Source organism: Bubalus kerabau, chromosome 1, assembly GCF_029407905.1.
Source record: "Bubalus kerabau isolate K-KA32 ecotype Philippines breed swamp buffalo chromosome 1, PCC_UOA_SB_1v2, whole genome shotgun sequence".
In the NCBI taxonomy this organism is placed as follows: domain Eukaryota; kingdom Metazoa; phylum Chordata; class Mammalia; order Artiodactyla; family Bovidae; genus Bubalus; species Bubalus kerabau.
Genome location: NC_073624.1, coordinates 148,161,420 through 148,182,484, shown reverse-complemented (window position 1 = coordinate 148,182,484; position 21,065 = coordinate 148,161,420). Strand labels below are relative to the sequence as shown.

The 21,065-nt window shown below is 37.2% G+C and overlaps 1 protein-coding gene across 8 annotated transcripts in view; it reads right to left on the bottom strand.

The window, feature by feature from the left end:
• TET1 (tet methylcytosine dioxygenase 1) overlaps window positions 1-21,065 on the bottom strand; it is a 131,456-nt gene that overhangs the window by 17,472 nt on the left and 92,919 nt on the right. For all 8 annotated transcript variants that reach the window (XM_055591287.1, XM_055591301.1, XM_055591295.1 and 5 more), the window contains one exon: window positions 2,252-2,463. In XM_055591287.1, the coding sequence (XP_055447262.1) occupies window positions 2,252-2,463 (212 nt within the window). The remainder of the gene's footprint in view (window positions 1-2,251; window positions 2,464-21,065) is intronic.

Here is a 21,065-nt window from a genome sequence, read left to right as displayed (position 1 = left end):
GAAAGTATAGAAAAAAGCAGTAATGATAATGACATGTAAGCTTATGTGTATTGTGTGATTATCTGTGGAATTAGAAATAATGATTCCACGAATAGTTAAGGTAAGGGGTATATAAGAATTCATTGAAGTATTCTTGCATCATTTCTGTCAACATAAATTTAAAAAAAATAGGCTGGATTTACATTGAGTGAAATAGCATAAAACTTATTTATGAATTATTGAGAAAAATAAGCTTATATGTACACAATTTACAACAGTTTCTTTATATTTGAGGTATTATTATTATGAAGCCACATAGTAAAATATATATTAAAATTATGTATACATATTTATTGATATTAGAAAAATAGTAAAAAGCATAATGAAATGATTTTAAGCATTAAAAAAGTACTCTGGAAGATACACAAACAATCCTGTGAGGAGGTTAGAGAGGGGATATTTTATAATTTGTATAACGACATTTCTTTTTTTAAAAAAAGAACTTTTTGAGGAAAACCATACAAAACACTGTTGAAGAACACAAACACTTGAACATATGAAAAGAAAAATCTTTTAATGGGATTGTAAGATTCAATATCAGAATAATGTCAGTTTATTCTAATTTAGTCTAATCCCATTAAAAATACCATTAGATTTATCTTAAAACTAGACAAATTGATTATGAAGTTCATTTGAAAGCAGAAACATTTTTAAAAAAGCCTTGAAAAAACAAGAATGGTGAGCTAGTCTTACTAAATATTAAAATGTATGATGCCTCTATAATATACAGAATTCATAAGAAAAAGGATTTGATTTTTGTATAAAGTTAGTATTTTGAGTCAAGAGGGAAAGAAGAACTCTTTAGCAAGTAGGGCTGTGATAAATGGAAAAAAGAATAGAAATGGATCCCTTCTTCTCACTTCTGTCCAGCATAAATCTTAAATGATTTCTGTTTTAAAAATTTCTGATTTCAACACGAAATAAAAGAAAATATGGGTGAATTATTCTAGAGCTCATGTGAAAGAAAAATGGTCTTAAATATCACCAAAAATTCAGACACTGTAAGGGAAAAGAGATATAATAAGTTACATTAAAAAAAAGTCCCTGGGACTGCAAGGAGATCCAACCTGTCAGTCCTAAAGGAAATCAGTCCTGAATATTCATTGGAAGGACTGATGCTGAAGCTGAAACTCCAATACTTTAGCCACCTGATGCAAAGAACTGAGTCATTTGAAAAGACCCTGATGCTGGGAAAGATTGAAGGTGAGAGGAGAAGGGAACAGCAGAAGATGAGATGGTTGGATGGCATCACCAACTGAATAGACATGAATTTTGAGTCAACTCCAGGAGTTGGTGAAAGACAGGGGGGCCGGGCGTGCTGCAGTCCATAGTGTTACAAAGAGTCAGACACAACTGAGTGACTGAACTGAACTGAACATACAAAACAAAGTCAATTTGCTGTACAGTTGAAATTAACAAATATTGTGAATCAACCATACTTCAATGAAATTAAAAAACTAAAACACAAATGGCAGATGCTCTTACCATATGAAAAAATATTCAGTCATAATATGAAAAAGGCAAATCAAAAGAAATTGAAGACATTTATCGGAGAAGGCAATGGCAACCCACTCCTGTACTTTGGCCTGGAGAATCACATGGACGGAGGAACCTGGTAGGCTATAGTCCATGGGGTCGCGAAGAGTCAGACTCGACTGAGCGACTTCACTTTCACTTTTCACTTTCATGCATTGGAGAAGGAAATGGCAACCCACTCCAGTGTTCTTGCCTGGAGGATCCCAGGGACAGAGGAGCCTGGTGGGCTGCCGTCTATGGGGTCGCACAGAGTCGGACACGACTGACACGACTTAGCAGCAGCAGCATCCCCTATTAAATGGGCAAAATTCAAGTTTGACTACAATGAAAGCTATAGAAAAAAGGATATTCTCTTACATTGCTAGAGAAAATGAAAAATGGTACAATTCCTAGGGAGGAGCTGATCCTTTATAGAAAAATCTCTCTCTTTCGGACTCCAGGGCTGAGAAGGATCAGGTATCAAAACAGACACAAGGGAAGAATTAAGGAGAATATCCTAAAATGGCCTTAACTCACTATGAAATAAAGTCTCCCTTTTAAGCAATGTTCATTCTTTTCAGTTGCATAATACCTAAAATTCTGTCCTCACCTATAATATATATATGTCTATTACTTGGTAGTCAATTGAACAAGATATAAAACTGATGTTAAAACAGCACAAAACAGATTTGGTTACTTTTCATTGAGCGTGCATCTTCGGTCTGTGGGGTGGCCGTTGTATGACTTGAGACTGCCGGTAAGCTGCGAGTACAGCCGGTCGGCCATCGGGAGGGGAATGCCGTCCCACACCATGATGAGCACCACCATCACAGCTGTTGGGCAGTGGTGGCCTGCACGCTGTCGGACCAGACAAAGAACCTTCTCTTCGTCGCTGCTTCTTCTTAAAACCTGCCAAAACAGAATGTGTACATTTATGGAAAACAAGAAACCGAATGTCAAACGCGGTGGATATTGCTTTTAAAGCACTTCATCACTACATTCTAGTTCTTTAAACTTACTATTTCTTAAAGAATTGACGCCTATAAGGCCTTTGGCTGTTAGACTAGCTGCCTCCATACAACTCATCACAGGGTATCCAAGGTGACTTGACTAACAAACAACAGGCTGAACAGAAATCTGTGGAAACAGTTTGTGTTTTATTTCACTGTTAACACAGTATTGCAAAACAGACAACAGAGAATCCCATGGAAAAGAGCCTAATTAACTCATCTGCTCTTCCATAATTGCCACAATAGGACAAATCTAGCTAACTGGAAATAACCTAGTACTCCCAACATTAAAAATAAACTCTGAGCACTGATATTTAGCATCTGAGAAAAATTGTGGATATTTGCCTTGGGCAAATGGTTTTGCCATATAAAAAACAATTCATATGTACATAAAGCAATATTCCTGCAATTTTTTTCCATGCTGCCACAGATAGTTATCATACCCATCTTAAGATTAAGATGTTCCAGCTGACAGAGAATACAAATTATAAGTAATTTTGAATTTATCTTACACTGCATCATACACATGGGTAGCTAAAAAAAGATTACTAAGTATTTAAAATACTGTCCAGTGGTCCTAGTGTTTACTTTTGTTAATTACATTTAATTACTATGCTTAAAACTCCTTCCATATATCACAAATTACAGACAGACTAATTAGATCAATCAGTATGTACTCAGTAAATGATGAAACTGCCCACCCCTGTGACGACAATGGAGCACCCAATAGCATAAGTAATATTCCATTTTTGTTGCTATAATATTACAAAAACTTGAGATGAAACTTCTTAAGATGTTAGTTACCCAATATCACTTTCTTCTGTCACTCCAGATGGTTAACAATCATTGCTACCAAGGCATCCCTTGAGTAGAGTTGGCTTTAGGACCTTCCCCCTAAACACAATTATTTACATTAAAAAAATTTTCTATGTTTTTATGTCCTTTTACAGCCAAAAAATACATTTGCTTCCAAATAAGCTCAAATGCAAAATGATATTGTATCAAACAAAGTCACACCAGATAACCTTCATGCGGTCAAACCAACAAAGTTATAGTGATAGAGTCTTTGTGTAGGAAATGCTAAAATGCTATTTATTCATTGTATTCATGCCTTTTCTAGATCTTCCATAGCTCTTTCAGTGAATCAAAGAAAATTAAGCATAATGAGTCTGTAAAAGTTTCAATAATCTGCTTAAGTATCACTATCTTATGGATATTTATGTTCACTCAAAATTCATATAATGAATGCCAAATCTAAACAATGGTATTAACAGAGCCTTTTGGAGATGGAGATAATTAGGTTATGAGGAGGAAGCCCTCACTAATGGCATCAGTGTTCTTATAAAAGAGACCGCTTTGTCTCTTTAGTTTCTTCTACCATTTGAAGACACAGGGAGAAAAAGGACCCACCAATCATACTGGCACCCTGATCCTCAACTTAAAAACCACAGAACTGTGAGAAATGAATTTGCTGTTTATAAGCCATCCATTCTGGTATTTTCTCTAGTAGTCGAATCAGAGTAAGACAAATATTAAACTTGTATGAAATGTTTGAAAATTATAGAAATATTATTGAAAAAATTTAAAGAAGACCTAAATAAATGGATATACTATTTTCATGGAATAGTAATTATTATAATGATGTTAATTTCCCCAAAGTTTGTTGCTAGATTTGATACAATTCCAATCAAAGCCCTACTAGAATTAGTTTTATTTGGGCATGGAAATGGACAAAGGTTTTGCAAAGTTTATATGGAAATGCAAAGGACCAAGAAGTGGAAAAAAAGGAACAAAGACAGAAAAAATGATTAATCAAGTATCAAGACTGATTGCAAAGATATGATAATTAAAACAGTTTAGTATTGGTGCAATGACAGATAAGGAGATCAATGGAATAAAACAGAGTGCAGGAGAGCCATATATATGTGGTCCCTTGACTATGACAAATGATGCTGCAGTCCAATGAGAAAAGTAATCTTTTCCATTAACTGTAGTGGACAGACATCCATACGGGGGGAAAACTGAATCTTGATGCCTAATTCACACCAGTAACAAATTATACTGTAGATCTAACTATAAAAGCCAAAACATTAAGTTTTTAGAAGAAAATACCTTCACGACCTTGGAGTGGATATAGTATTTTAAAACAGATCACCAAATTTAATAATTCTAAAGGAAAATGTTAAGAAATTAGAGTATACTAAGAACTCCTGTTTATCATAAATATTAACTAATAAAAGATTAAGAAAGCATAAAAGCAATCAATACAATGGGAGACACATCTGCAATATATATAAACCACAAACTATTTTTACCCAAAATATATAAAGAACTTCCTCAAATGAGTAATAAAAGCAAAACAGAAAATTGGCCAAGAAAGCTAAACAAACAAACACAACATCCAAACAGATGATGAGCATATGAAAATATGCTCAACATTATTAGTCATCTAGCAAAATAAAAAAACTCAAAAGCACTACATATGTGAATGGGGTTTTTAAATGGTTTAACTGCCAAGCAAAACAGTATGAAGTTCCTCAAAAAATTAAAAATAGAACCAGCAGTCATATGATCCAGCAATCCCACTTCTGAATATACACCAGAAAGAAAGGAAAATAAAGTCTGAAACAAATCTTTGCATTCCCATGTCCATTTCATCACTATTCACAAGAGCCCTGAGGTAAAAGTGACCCAAATGGTCATCAATAGATGAAAGGATAAACAAAATATTGTATATGCACACAAAGAATAGACACAAAAAGGAAGGAAATCCTGTCACACACTGCAAATGAATGAACCTTGAGGACATAATTCAAAATGAAATAAAACAGTCATGAAAAAGCAAACATTTTAGGAGTTATCTAAAGTAGTCAAATTCATAGAAACATAAACTAGAATGGTGTTAAGGGCAAGGGTGATAGACAAATAGAGAATTGTTTAATGGGGACAGAATTTCTTATTCGCAAGAAAATGTTTGGGAGATCTGTTTCAGAACAATGTGAATATATAGTACTACTAAACTGTACACTCAAAAATGGTTAAGATGGTAAATTTTTTATTATTGCTATTTTACCACAATTTTTTTTTTTTAAAAAGGAAGGAAAGAAATGAAAAAGAAAATGTCATGTTGAGAAAGATATACATTATTGCAACTTGTACATTATTCATGAGAATGCAAAAACAGATAACCATTTTGGAAAACTGTATTGACCCAAGCTGCACATATGTAACCCCCCAACCCCACCATCTCCTAGCAATTCCACTTCTAGGTATAAAACAAACAGAAATATATTTTTGTATTTCCCAAAGACAGCACCACTATTCATGACTACCTCAAACTGATAACAACACAAACATTAATCACCAGAGAACAGCTCAATGAGATGAGAATTATCTAACAATGCTTAGTCTCACAATTATACTGCTATGAGATAGTCGATGTATGCAGAAGACCACATACTGCAAGACTGCATTTACATAAGGTTCAAATTAGACAGGATTAATCAATAACAGTAGGGGGCAGGAGAGTGATTCAGAGGGGCAAGTAATATTGACTGCTGGTTACACAAGTGTGTGCACTTTAGAAAACTTGTGATCGAAGAATTTCTGAAGTCTTCTGCATGTATGTTATATTAAAATAGTGTACTTTAATCTAAATTTAAAACAAAAACCCAAAACTTCTTGGTCACTTACTGGCTCAGGACACTGTAGCAAGTTTCGTAACTTTTTTATAGTAGCACAGACATAGGATCTAATAAATATTAGCCACTAAGTTTTTTTGCTTTTTTAATGCATACTTGGCTCCTGAGAACAGAACTCAGCTCATGGAAGACTATCATTAAATATTTGTTGAACGAATGGTTAAAAACCACAAAAACCCAATGTGGTTGGATTTTATAAAAATTTCAAAAACAAGTTATGCTATTAATAAGACAGAATCTCTCATTTCAGAAACAGTCCAACAAACAGTCCAAATTTTAAAACATTTGGCAAAAATCACATTTGTTGGTAACTGGAACAAAATATTAATTGGTGAGTGGTTGAAGCCAGGGTCTCACAACAGATTCACTTTACTTTTTGTTTATTTACCGTGGCCAAGCACCATGTGGGATCTTAGTTCTCTGTCTAGGGATGGAATCCTGTGCCACCTGCATTGGAAGCATGGAATCTTAATGACTGGACCTCCAAGGGAGTCCCCAGAATCACTTTAGATGGTAAATGATGTGTCCAAATCTGAGTAATGTAATGTTCATGACTACTGTCCTGTCATTTTTAACAATCTTATTTTATGACATGCAAGTGTTATATCTTATGAAACATCATACATTCTTTTAATACTTGTGCTAAAAATATACCCCATACTGAATACTGCCACTTCCGTTTCACTTTTCACTTTCATGCATTGGAGAAGGAAACGGCAACCCACTCCAGTGTTCTTGCCTGGAGAATCCCAGGGACGGGGGAGCCTGGTGGGCTGCCATCTACGGGGTCACACAGAGTCAGACACGACTGAAGTGACTTAGCAGCAGCACCAGCAGCAGCCATTTCCTACTGCAGGGGATCTTCCTGAGCCAGGGATTGAACCAGCGTCTCGAGTCTCCTGTATTGGCAGGCGGATTCTTTACCACTGTACCACCTGGAAAGCCCTCATGGATATTACCCTTCCTAAAAAACTGAAAAGATAGTTTGCCACCAGAAATAAGCTAGTATTGGATTGGCAAAAAAAAAAAAAAAAAAAAACATTCAGGTTGATCTGTAAGATCACATGGAAAAACCTGAAAGAACTTTTTGGCCAAGCCAATACAATGGCAATTCTAAGATTTTTGGAAAACCAGTCTACAAAGTAAATGTGTTATTTAAGGAAGAATTCTGCCACTTGCAGTCATATCAAATGGACCCTGTGATTATAAACCTCCCTTCATTAAATTAATATACACAATTGGTTCAATTTCTGAGATAACTTCTTGCTCCGTTTTTAAGATGTAGCTCAAAGGTCAACAGCTCATTAAAGTCCTTCCTGTACCCACCAAAAGTTGCTCTCAGCTACCCCCCTCTCTGCTCCCTCTAAAAGCCATTCTCAAGCAGGCGAGTGATAGGGGACTAACTCGCACAAGTGTAGTCATGAACAAGATCACCTAAGAGGGTATATTACAGACAGCCTGACTTGAGCAGGTGAACAGTGATGGGGGAAACCTGTTTTTCCCCTAGAAACCAGGCCAAACTTCCCAGAAGAGGGAGTAGAACCAATAGTTTAAACTGCTTCAGAAAGATTTTGAGGATTTAGACTTTCTTTGGCAGATAAAGTATCAGTAGTAATCATTGGGATAGTACTGAATATCTCCAGAAGTGGCGATAAAAGATCAGTCTGATGATCATTAGGAAAAGATTTCCTAGCTCTTTCTATGATGGAGTCCCCTTATTCTGGATTATCAATTATTCTGCTTCAATAGCCTATCTATGTACAGCTCTGAAAAACAAAAACTGCTCTGAGAAACAGTTACTGTTGTAATTTATGAGGAAGCAGCTGTAGGTAACAATTTTTTTATATTCTTAAGACATAGAAGAAAACAAAAAATATGGAAAGAAAAATCTCAAAAGTGGAGGGCAGTTTCTACATAGCAGTCAAGCTTGACTTCTAGCCATAGTACATTTACATGGGTAATGGAATTACTTAAGTAGTTTTTTATTCCCCTGACTCCAAAATCCAGAGAATTATATACACACTCTTGCTTTGCACAAACAATAAAATAATAAGAATGCTGATGAATAGTATGCTTGCATTTAATTATCTTCCATTATAATCATTGGAGAAGGAAATGGCAACCCATTCCAGTGTTCTTGCCTGGAGAATCCCAGGGACGGGGGAGCCTGGTGGGCTGCCGTCTGTGGGGTCACACAGAGTCGGACACGACTGAAGTGACTTAGCAGCAGCAGCATAATCATTAATTTACTTTATAGTATAGACTAATAATTATATAACTGTTCTTTTGGAAACACAGCATCGTGTTTGTTGGGTCAGAATTACAACATTTACTGGAACCTGCAGATATCTGAACAAAGGCTAATCAAACTATTGTTTCTGAAAACTAGAATTAAAGGTGATTTTTAAAACATACTTTAAAAACAAGTATTATTATATTGGGAGACAATTATTTTTTATACATTTGAGTCCTCCTAGGAAACTCAACAGAGGGCTTCCCTGTGGCTCAGACGGTAAAGGAAACTCCAGAGAAGCAAAACTTTACTGGATTTTTAAAGAGAATAACACAGGTGGCTACTTATAAATTTTGAAGACTCAAAGGTTTAATATATACCAGCAATAATCAAATAGAAATTTGGTTTACAGCTTCAATTAAACATTAAATTAAATATAGCTGTAAGGATTATCTTATGGGAAATGCATGTAAGTAAATCTTAATTAAGTTGTTCCTAGATGGAAGATCAGACATTAAAAGATTTTAGTCACCCATCTATTCCCCATTGTACATATACTTAGTTTCTGAAAGTTCATAGGAAAGAATAAATGAACATTAAGTCATGAAAAAGACTTTTTACATATGAAAGATAAATGTCCTTTTAAATTTAAAACTTTTCTGAAAAGCTGTAACAAAAAACAGTAGTACCAGCCTAGGAATGGTCTTCCCTAATGGGTCAATGACCAACAGCAGAAAACGGGGGCAAATTTCCTGGTGGTACAGTGGTTAGGACTCCAAGTTTCCACTGCAGAGGACACAAGATCAATCCCTGATCTGGGAAGTAAGAATCTGCATGCAGTGAGGTGCAACCAAATTTTAAAAAAAAAGTTTTTTTAACCAAATACTAAATCAATACATAAAATTATAAGAATACGGGAGACACTATTTTTATAGTATTAGGGTGGAAAAAGTTTTCACAGCAAGATGAAAAATCTTTAAGGCACGTATTAAGTGACGTAAGTTTGACCTGCTAAACATTTCAAGCTCCTATAAAATAGGTCTTCCCTGGTGGCTCAGACAGTAAAGAATCTGCCTGAAATGCAGGAGACTTGGGTTCGATCCCTGGGTTGAAAAGATTCCCCTGAAGAAGGGAATGGCTATACTCCAGCATTCTTGCCTGAGAACTCCATGGACAGAGTAGCCAGGAAGGCTACAGTCCAAAAGAATAGGACATAACCCAGCAGCTAACACTTTCACTTTCATACTAAGATAACTGTCAGATCACTAAAACTAAAAGAAAATCTAGTATGAGATAATGGCAAATATATGATAAAGTGTTATTTACAAAAATACAAAAAATAACATCAACAAAAAAGGCTATGAAGAGTGAATTCATAGAAGAAATAAAAATGGATAATAAATATATAAAGAAACCTAATTTTACTACTTAAAATGCAAATTTAATCAAGGTAGTTATTTTTAATTGCCAGTTAACAATGACAAAATAGATTTTTCACCAGTAGATTAATATATTTTTTCTATTTAAATGTTTCAACAATAAGAAAGATTTATTCTTTATCATGAATTAAGAATTTGGTGATGGTGAAAACCAAGACAACCTTGTATAACAATTATGCTCCAATTAAAATTTTTTTTTAAAAAACTGGGAAAAACTTATCCATTTCCAGCAATTTTTTTCTTAAACTAGTTCTTTGATGTCTTAAAAAAAATAACTTATAATAGTGAATTCAAACCACTCCTGAAGAATTGAGCTATATATTCAATTTCAGTATGCAGAGAAGCAAAATCTCATGAGTAGTTTCTGCTAAAAAAAAAAAAAAAAACAAAACCTATGTTCACTTAATCAAACATTCTTGAAATTTAGGAAGTTGAACTATTAATATATTGACTTCACTTTTCTGCTTAACATACTTCAGCAGGTACCCAATTTTTAACATCCTAAGACTTCATTTGGGTATACTCAAAATTGATAAAAATAATTATCTCTAAAGGAGAAAACTAAGATGTGTTTTAAAATTCTAAATTGTTTTGAAATTTAATTTAATATGGAGTTTTAATTTTCTACATGGATACAAATTAACACTGAATTTAATTTTACTGTTATTTTATTGTTCTTTTTAAATTTTTAAAAAATTTTAATTGGAGGATAATTGCCTACAATATTGTGTTGGCTTCCAGCATACAACAATGTGAATCATTGATAAGAATACATATGTCCCCCTATTTTTATTTCACAATTTAAAGAAAGGAAATTAACAGTCCTTATAATATTAACCTTAGCAGTAAAGATGCGAAGGTAACTAGGTTCCTGCTTAAGCTCCAACAAAAATCCACGCTCCGCAGAAGAATAGACTATAGTTAAAGCTAGGAGCAACATTTATGTCAAGTGTGGCTTACATTAATTACCCAAGAGAGATCACTTTTTGAGTTTATCCATAACCATGAGAGAAAATTAGAGTTAAAATTTCAATACAAAATGACGGAGGTCATCCCTACCTCTCAAAACCCAAAATCATCCACTGATTAAGATCTTTAAATTTTTCTTCTCTTCCTTCCCTTCCCTGTTTACCTGAAACTACCACAGCATTGTAAACTGACTATGTGCTATGCTTAGTTGCTCAGTTGTGTTCTACTCTTTGTGATCCCATGGACTGCAGCCCACCAGGCTCCTCTGTCCATGGGATTCTCCAGACAAGAATACTGGAGTGGGTTGCCATTCCCTTCTCCCAGGGATCTTCCCGACCCAGGGATTGAAACCGGGTCTCTTGCATTGCAGGCAGATTCTTTAAAGTCTGAGCTACCAGGGAAGCCCCAGTAAAAAATAAGAAGTAAAAAAAAATAATAATTTAAATATGTCCTATATATTATAGCTAATGAACTTCAACCCCATTTTTGGAGGGGTGGTGGTGACTGTGTGCATGAGGGGTGTTCTCGAGTTGGTGTGATGATTTATTTCTTAACCTGGATGGTTTGATTTTGTAAAACTTCAGTGGCCTGAACACTTATGATTTATGTAGTTTTGTGTATTCTATAGTTCAATAAAAACTTTCCTTAAAAAATGAATTCTATAAGCAAGTCAATTAGTTCAATTCAGTCACTCAGTTGTGTCTCACTCTTTGTGACCCCATGGAGTGTAGCATGCCAGCCTTCCCTGTCCATCATCAATGCCCAGAGCTTGCTCAAATTCATGTCCATGGAGTTGGTCATGCCATCCAACCATCTCATCCTCTGTCGTCACCTTCTCTTCCCGCCTTTAATCTTTCCCAGCATCAGGGTCTTTTCAAATGAGTCAATTCTTCACATCAGGTGGCCAAAGTATTGGAGTTTCAGATTCACCATCAGTTCTCTCAATGAATATTCAGGACTGATTTCCTTTAGGATTGACTGGTTTGGTCTCGGAGTCCAAGAGACTCTCAAGAGTCTTCTCCAACACCACAGTTCAAAAGCATCAATTCTTCGGTGCTCAGCTTTCTTTACAGTCCAACTTTCACATCCATACATGACTACTGGAAAAACCATAGCTTTGACTAGATGGACTTTGTTGCCAAAGTAATGTCTCTGCTTTTTAATATACTGTCTAGGTTGGTCATAGCTTTTCTTCCAAGGAGCAACAATCTTTTAATTTCATGGCTGCAGTCACCATCTGCAGTAATTTTTGAGCCCCCAGAAACAAACTCAGTCACTGTTTCTATTGTTTCCCCATCTATTTTCCATGAAGTGACAGGACCAGATGACATGATCTTAGTTTTCTCAATGTTGAGTTTTAAGCCAACTTTTTCACTCTCCTCTTTCACTTTCATCAAGAGGCACTTTACTTCTTTGCTTTCTGCCATAAGGAAGGTGTCATCTGCATATCTGAGGTTATTGATATTTCTCTCTGCTTCATTCAGCCAGGCATTTCGAATGATGTACTAGCATATAAATTAAATAAGCAGGGTGACAATATACAGCCTTGACGTACTCCTTTACCGATTTTGAACCAGTCCGTTGTTTCAGGTCTGGTTCTAACTGTTGCTTCTTGACCTGCATACAGATTTCTCAGGAGGCAGGTCAGGTGGTCTGGTATTCCCATCTCTTTAAGAATTTCCCACAATATGTTCTGATCCACATAGTCAAAGGCTTTGGTGTAGTAAATTATGCAGAAGTAGATGTTTTTCTGGAACTCTCTTTCTTTTTCTTTGATCCAACAGACGTTGGCAATTTGATCTTACTATAAGCAAGTAAGCAAACATAAAAGTAATTCTAACATGTATACCTGTGGCGGATTCATTTTGATGTTTGGCAAAATTAATACAATTATGTAAAGTTTAAAAAAAAAAAAAAAGTAGTTCTAATGCTACATTGGTAAACAGTAGTGAAGAAAAATGTTTTATAACAAAAAAAGAAAGAACAGTGGAAAGGTAGGTCAGTACCAACCCCTGTGGTTTTTGCCCAATTTTAATCACTGAAGTATTAAATGGTTTTTTCACCTTAGCAAGATTTTGCAGATAAGTAGCCAGCCCATGACTGCCTGTTTATTATTCTGACATGGTAATACACATAGAGTGCCTGATCTGGGCACAGACATAAGCAGCACTGTGGTGCAGCTTGAAGACAATCAAGGCAGGTAAGAGTCAAAATCTTGGAAGGAATTCATAAAAAGAGAAGTCTTTGTAGATATGTGTATAAATCAAGGCAAGATGGTCTTAAAACCTTTAGATACATCAGCTTCATTTACAAAACACCCTAAAAACTCTGATCACTTCACACCCAAGTAGGCAATAAAACATTCAGTTGTACACATTGTCACACCTGCTCTACTGACTAAGAACAATCCTAGGTAGGGAAACCCATGAACTTGGGCCTGGTGCGAATTTCTCAGCATTTGAGTCATTTGTAGTAAAGGGCGTTAACAGAGCTTAGTATATTAAAGAAACTATATCGCCCTTTCCATCAAAATTTACTGAATAACAAGATATAACTACTTCCTGCCAAGACACAAAATGACAGAAGGAAGAGTTAGAAATGTCTGTCAAAAATTAACAATTATGGGAAAGTGTTAAAGACCACCTGGCAAAGAAGAAAGATTTTGAAGAAAAGATTAAAACTGTTTTTAAGAACAAATGCAAAATATAGTGAGATTGGCTTAGAAAGTTCCGCTCCCAGTTAGAATATGTTGTTAGGCTTCCTGTGTGTGACCTAACCCTAACAAGTCCCTTCAAGAAAAGAAGGCAAGTGCAGCATGATAAAAGTAGGGTAGAATTCAACCACTAGGGACTTCCCTGGTGGTTCAGTGGCTAAAACTCCATGCTGCTGCCAATGCAGGGGGCCTGGGTTGGATCCCTGGTTGGGGAACTAGATCCAACATGCTGCAACTGAGACCAGTGAAGCCAAATAAAAAATAAACAAATAAATATCTTAAAAACAATTCAACCACTATTACCACGCATAAGTCTGCACACACACGAGAAATCACAAAATGCTTGATTTAGGTTAATGTTTAATATCAAATATAGGACAAATGTAAAGTATGCAAGAAGAAAAGTAAGTTTAAAGCAGAACTCTCTCTCTATATATATATATAAATTCTGCAATGCAACCTAAAAATTCTATCAGTGGTGTTGGAGAAGACTCTTGAGAGTCCCTTGGACTGCAAGAAGAGCCAACCAGTCCATCCTAAAGGAGATCAGTCCTGGGTGTTCATTGGAAGGACTGATGTTGAAGCTGAAACTCCAATAATTTGGCCACCTGATGCGAAGAGCTGACTCATTTGAAAAGACCCTGATGCTGGGGAAGATTGAGGGCAGGAGGAGAAGGGGATGACAGAAGATAAGATGGTTGGATGGCATTACCAACTCAATGGACATGGGTATGGGTGGACTCCGGAAGTTGGTGATGGACAGGGAGGTCTGGCGTGCTGCAGTTCATGGGGTCGCAAAGAGTCAGACACAACTGAGTGACTGAACTGAACTGCATTACTGTTATTCTAGAGAAGGGATGAAAGAAAGGAAGAATCATCCAAAATCCTACCACTTAGCTCAGCCACCTTGCTCTTTTGGATCACTTAGTTAAGGGGAAGCCAGCTGCCATGAGTATACCTTCATGCCTTGCTGGTTTAGTTGCTATGTCTTGTCTGTCTCTTGAGATCCCATAGACTGTAGCCTCCCAGGTTCCTCTGTCCATGGGATTTCCCAGGCAAAAATACTGGAGTTGGAGTGGGTTGCCATTTCCTTCTCCTCATGCTTTGTTACTTAAAGGCAAGTAAGTAAAAAAATATCAAACAGATACAGATTAACAAACCTATGTAAATTATCAGTGTCAAATATTGGGAACGAATCCTTACTACTTATTTCTACAAATGTGCAAGGTACGATGTAGGGGCAAAACACAAAAGCACAGTAACCGTACCATAAGGAAATATAAAAGGTGGGGAGATGGTTCTTAGGGTCTCTGAGAACCTAGCGATGTTGTATTTTTCACCAGGTAGTAGCTTGTGTGCTCAGTTGCTCAGTTGCGTCTGACTCTTTGTGACCCTGTGAACTGTAGCCCACCAGGCTCCTCTGTCCATGGGATTTTTCAGACAAGAATACTGGAAAATGGGTTGGCATTTCCTTCTCCAGGTAGTAGCTTGATGCATATTCAATTTATAATTATAGGTAAACTCTAACTTTATTACCGTTTTCTTTGAAATATTCCATAATGAAGAATATTGATTTTAACAGCATTATTTTGTGACTTAAGATCTACAGATTAACCTTTTTTTTGCCTTTTAGAGAAGCTAGAGCTAAGGAAGATAGTTACATTTTATAATGTCAATGTAGTATCTTAAACATATTGATGTGGGTTTACCTGATAGCTCAGAAGCTAAACAATCTGCCTGCAATGAGGGAGACGGGTTCTATTCCTGGGTTGGGAAGATATCCGGGAGAAGAAAATGGTTACTCACTCCAGTATTCTTGCCTGGAGAATTCCATGAACAAAGGAGCCTGGCGGGCTGCAGTCCATGGGGTTGCAAAGAGTCAGACCCAAGTGAGTGACTGACACTTTCACTTAGCATATTGATATTTTTAGTGAAGAAGAGATACTGAATTTTATGAATAGCCTGTCTCCAAGATGCCCGCAATCATCACCACCACCTAATATTTTTGTCTCTGCATAGTCCTCTCCTACACTAAATAAGGGACAGCTATGTAGCAACTTCTGAGGTTAATGTCAGAAATGACATTGTGGCTTCCTTGTTATATTTTGAATGACTCACCCTGGGGAAAAATAAACTGCTATGACTGAAAAAGTTGGCTTAAAGCTCAACATTCAGAAAACGAAGATCATGGCATCCGGTCCCACCACTTCATGGGAAATACATGGGGAAACAGTGGAAACAGTGTCAGACTTTATTTTTCTGGGCTCCAAAATCACTGCAGATGGTGACTGCAGCCATGAAATTAAAAGACGCTTACTCCTTGGAAGGAAAGTTATAACTAACCTAGATAGCATATTCAAAAACAGAGACATGACTTTGCCAACAAAGGTTCGTCTAGTCAAGGCTATGGTTTTTCCTGTGGTCACGTATGGATGTGAGAGTTGGACTGTGAAGAAGGCTGAGCGCTGAAGAATTGATGCTTTTGAACTGTGGTGTTGGAGAAGACTCTTGAGAGTCCCTTGGACTGCAAGGAGATCCAACCAGTCCGTTCTGAAGATCAGCCCTGGGATTTCTTTGGAAGGAATGATGCTAAAGCTGAAACTCCAGTACTTTGGCCACCTCATGCGAAGAGTTGACTCATTGGAAAAGACTCTGATGCTGGGAGGGATTGGGGGCAGGAGGAGAAGGGGACGACAGAGGATGAGATGGCTGGATGGCATCACTGACTCGATGGACATGAGTCTCAGTGAACTCCGGGAGTTGGTGATGGACAGGGAGGCCTGGTGTGCTGCGATTCATGGGGTCACAAAGAGTTGGACACGAGTGAGCGACTGATCCGATCTGACGACTGAGAAAACACTTAAGAAGTCCTATGATAAGAAAGTGAGTCTTGGGACTTCCCTGGCAATCCAGTGGTTAAGAATCCTTCTAGCCACCTATTGCATGACACATGGAACTCTGCTCAAAGTCATGCACCAGCCTGGAGGGAGAGGGATTTGGGGGAGAATGAATACACATATCGGTATGGCTGAGTCCCTTTGCTATTCACCTGGAACTAGCACAACATTGTTAATCAGGTATATGCCAACACAAAATAAAAAGTTCAAAGTTTGGGGGGAAAAAAAAGAATCCGCCTTGCAGTACAGGAGACCTGGGTTCCATCAAAGGTCAGGGAACTAAGATCCCACATGCTATGGGACAACTAAGCCCTCGTACCACAACCAGAGAGTCCGAGCACTGCAATGAAATATTCCACATGAACGAGTATCCCAAGTGCCGCATCTAAGACCTGACATATCCAAATAAACAAAATAACTAAAGCCTCCTGCAAATGACATGGGAAGCAGACTCTAGCAACTTCCTCTCCAGTCAAGTTCTGAAATGATAACGACCTCTTCTGGAAGCACCCTCCTAAGTTACCCACAGACAGATTTCCGAGTCACAAAATTGATGAGATAATAAATGTTTGTTGCTCAAAGCTACTAAATCTGAGTAATCTGTAAAGCACCAACAATAGAGCTCATCAAGAATAATAATTAAATAAGCTTAAAAGTGAAAGTGAAATCGTGTCTGACTCTTTTCGACCTTGTGGACTGTAGCCTACCAGGCTCCTCTGTCCATGGATTCTCCAGGCAAGAATACTGGAGTGGGTTGCCATTTCCTTCTCCTCAGAATGCTCTTTATAAAACATAACCAGATAGATAACATGTGTGTGTGTGTGTGTGTGTGCGTGCGTGCATGCTCAGTCCATTAAGTTGTGTCCCACTCTTTGAGACCGCATGGACTGAAGCCCACCAGGCTCCTCTGGCCATGGGATTCTGAGGGCAAGAATACTGGAGTGGAGACTTCCCTGGTGGACCAGTGGCTAAGACTCCATGCTCCCAAATCAGGGGCCCGAGTTCAATATCCGGTTAGAGAACTAGATCCCAAATGCCCCAACTAAGATTTGGTACAGCCAAATAAATAAATAAACAATTAAAAAAAAAAGAATACTGGATTGGGTTGCCATGCTGTCCACCAGGCGATCTTCCCGACTCATGGATCAAACCTGGGTCTCTCCTGCAATTTCTGCATTGCAGGTAGATTCTTTACCACTGGAATATGAGGGAAGTCATAGGGATTTTAAGATATCCCAAGTTAAAATACTTCAAAGATTTCATATTCATGGAGTAAAACTCATGATGGCCTAATAAAACAACTTAGGCAATTGCTTCTGCCAACGTTTTTCATTCACTTGTTTCCATTCTCTACCTCCTTTACTTCACTGCTCTGTCGCACAGAGTCGTGACCAACTCTGTGTGACCCCATAGACGGAAGCCCACCAGGCTCCCCCGTCCCTGGGATTCTCCAGGCAAGAACACTGGAGTGGGTTGCCATTTCCTTCTCCAATGCATGAAAATGAAAAGTGAAAGGGAGGTCACTCAGTCGTGTCCGACTCTTAGCGACCCCATGGACTGCAGCCTACCAGGCTCCTCCATCCACGGGATTTTCCAGGCAAGAGTACTGGAGTGGGGTGCCACTGCCTTCTCCATTACTTCACTAGATTTCTGATTATTAAAGAATGTACTGTCTCCCTCGACCTTTGTACTTGCTTTTTTCTCTGCCTGGGAATGTTCTTCCTTGTGCTCTTAGGGGTATTCTTTGCACACAAGCCTCCTTCTTGTCACTCAGTTCTCAGTTTAAAAGTTCTCTCCCAAACAGGCCTTCCCTGATGACCCTTAAGGAGAAAACTCTGGAAGGTCTCTACTAAAGAGAGGAAAAAGATAAGTAGAACATGTTTAAAGAAATTTAAATTTGGAATTACTTTATTAGAATAAGCGTATTAAATGAAAAAAGAATTTACTAGTTTAAATTTTAAAGGGGAATATAAATTTGTCATTATATATTATATGATTGTACACCTGAGATACACAAGAGAAATAAATTGAAAAACAGGAAGCATGTAAACTATGGGGAAAAAAACACTACAGAAGGACAAAGAAAGACATCAACAAACAGAAAAGGATAGCATGTAGGGTAAGAAGACTAAACGTCAAAAATGTAAATTCTCCAAATTCTCTCGCCAATGATTTCAATCCAAATATCAAAAGAAATTTATTCTTATAAAGACACTGGTGATTATAAACTCATATGGAAAAATAAACAAGGCAAGAAGAGTCAGGAAATTGCTGAAGGATTAGCTCTATCAGATATGAAATACATTTTTAAACCCAAATAATCAGAATAAGTTGATTATGATGCAGGAGCAACATAACAATGTGGTAGAATACAAAATCTAAATATGAACAAATATAATCAATAGGAAGTAGATGAACAATTATTTAGGTAAGTAGTGTTGTTTAACTGGGTAGTCAGTTGAAAAAATATAAGTTGTGACTAACATTTTACATACAAGAGGAATAAAATAAGTAGATGTATGAAAATGAAATAAAAAAAGAAAAATGAAACCATTCAAAGATTATAAAAAGAAAAGGTGAAAAATATTTATAAGCTAGAGGTTGTAAAAATTTTTCTAATTAAGATACACTAAAGTCATAAGCAATGGCAACCCACTCCAGTACTCTTGTCTGGAGATGCATGGACGGAGGAGCCTGGTGGGCTGCAGTCCATGGGGTTGCAAAGAGTCGGACACGACTGAGCGACTTCACTTTCACTTTTCACTTTCATGCATTGGAGAAGGAAATGGCAACCCACTCCAGTGTTCTTGCCTGGAGAATCCCAGGGACGGGGAAGCCTGGTGAGCTGCCGTCTAAAGGGTCGCAGAGTCGGACACGACTGAAGCAACTTAGCAGCAGCAGCAGCAGCAGCAGAGCCATAAAAGCAAAGTTTTTCATTAAAAATTTAACTTAAATTTTCATCTCATTTAAAATTCAGAATGTTAAAAAAAATATGACAAAGAAGGACTTCTTTGGCTGTTCAGTGGTTAAGACTATGCTTCCATTGAAAGGGTTTTGAGTTTCATCACTTGTCAGGGAACTAAGATCCCCCAAATTTAAAAAAAAAACAAAAACAAAAACAAAAAAAGCAGACAGAAAACATATTTGCAACTTATCACAAATGGTTAATTTTCTAAAGAACCTTCTATAAAAATCAATAGAAGCCAAATAACCCAACAGAAAAAGATGGACAATGTGTATTATTTCTTACTTTAAAATGTTTTGAAACTACAACTTTTTCAAGAGTGAATAAAATATAAAAATCACTAAATCACCGACTCGATGGACGTGAGTTTGAGTGAACTCCGGGAGTTGGTGATGGACAGGGAGGTCTCGTGTGCTGTAATTCATGAGGTCACAAAGAGTTGGACACGACTGAGCGACTGAACTGAAGTGAAACAGTGTTTAGGTTCATCTTCATCAAAACTCTTACATGTGGTGATTGACCTGTTTGGATTTATGTTGTGGAAAACCATGTAACTTTCACAGCTGAGTTGACAGGAGTGTACACAGCAAGACAAGAAGCTGATCCTAGGGAAACAGGACTTCACAAGCACTGACACCACCCCGCTCCAAGTCACCTCAAACACTAACATGAAGGAGGCTTCAGGGAAAATTCTACACTTCTAGGGAGCATTTCCGAAAATTTTAGTTCTTGAGAAGCAAGATGACTCCAGGAAACATTCGTGTTACTACAGAGTAAGCGAACTTTAGTCCAAAATGTGTTTATGATAGCTGATATGACTCAGAGCCAGTTTCTTCTCATCTACACAATGAAATGACTGATAAACTTTAATTCACACTTGTATCCCCAATATCTAGCCTGGAGCCTGCCAATGAAAAGTTCTCAATAAATACAAGTTCCTTCACTTACCTTTCTCATCCTAAAATTCTATTTATCTTCCAAATTCACCCACACTGAACAAATTAAAGGCAGGTATCTTATTTGGGACTCGATTCTATTGCACAAAACAGAAAACTTCCTAATAGGTTTTAAAGAAGTGAAAACCAAAAAATTCTGTTATGTTAGAGAAATCCAGGTTTAAGAAGCCTGAGGATGGGACTTCCCTGGGGGCCCAGAGGTTGATTCCGAGCTCCCAAAACAGGGGGCCCAGGTTCAATCCCTGATCAGGAAACTAGATCATACAGCAGTTCTACTGGTATCAGAGATGCAGGCTCCTGTCGTCTCCCAATCCTAAAATATATCTTCTATTATCAAGTCAATTCGTAGTATCACATGATTTCTGTATCTCCATCTACTGAACCCATGTTCTATAGATGATGAGGGAAAGGAGACAGATAGAAAAGAGTACATTCTGTATGGTTCTAATTCTATAGAAACTATCTAAAAGATCTTTATAGACATGGAGGTTAAAATAGTGGTTATTATACATGGAGTTACCAATGGGGAGCAGGTAAAGGGAGCCTTCAGGGGTGCTACAAAGATTTACATCACTGTCTGGGATAGTGTTATATGTGTGGAAAATCACTTGATATTTTGACAAGACTA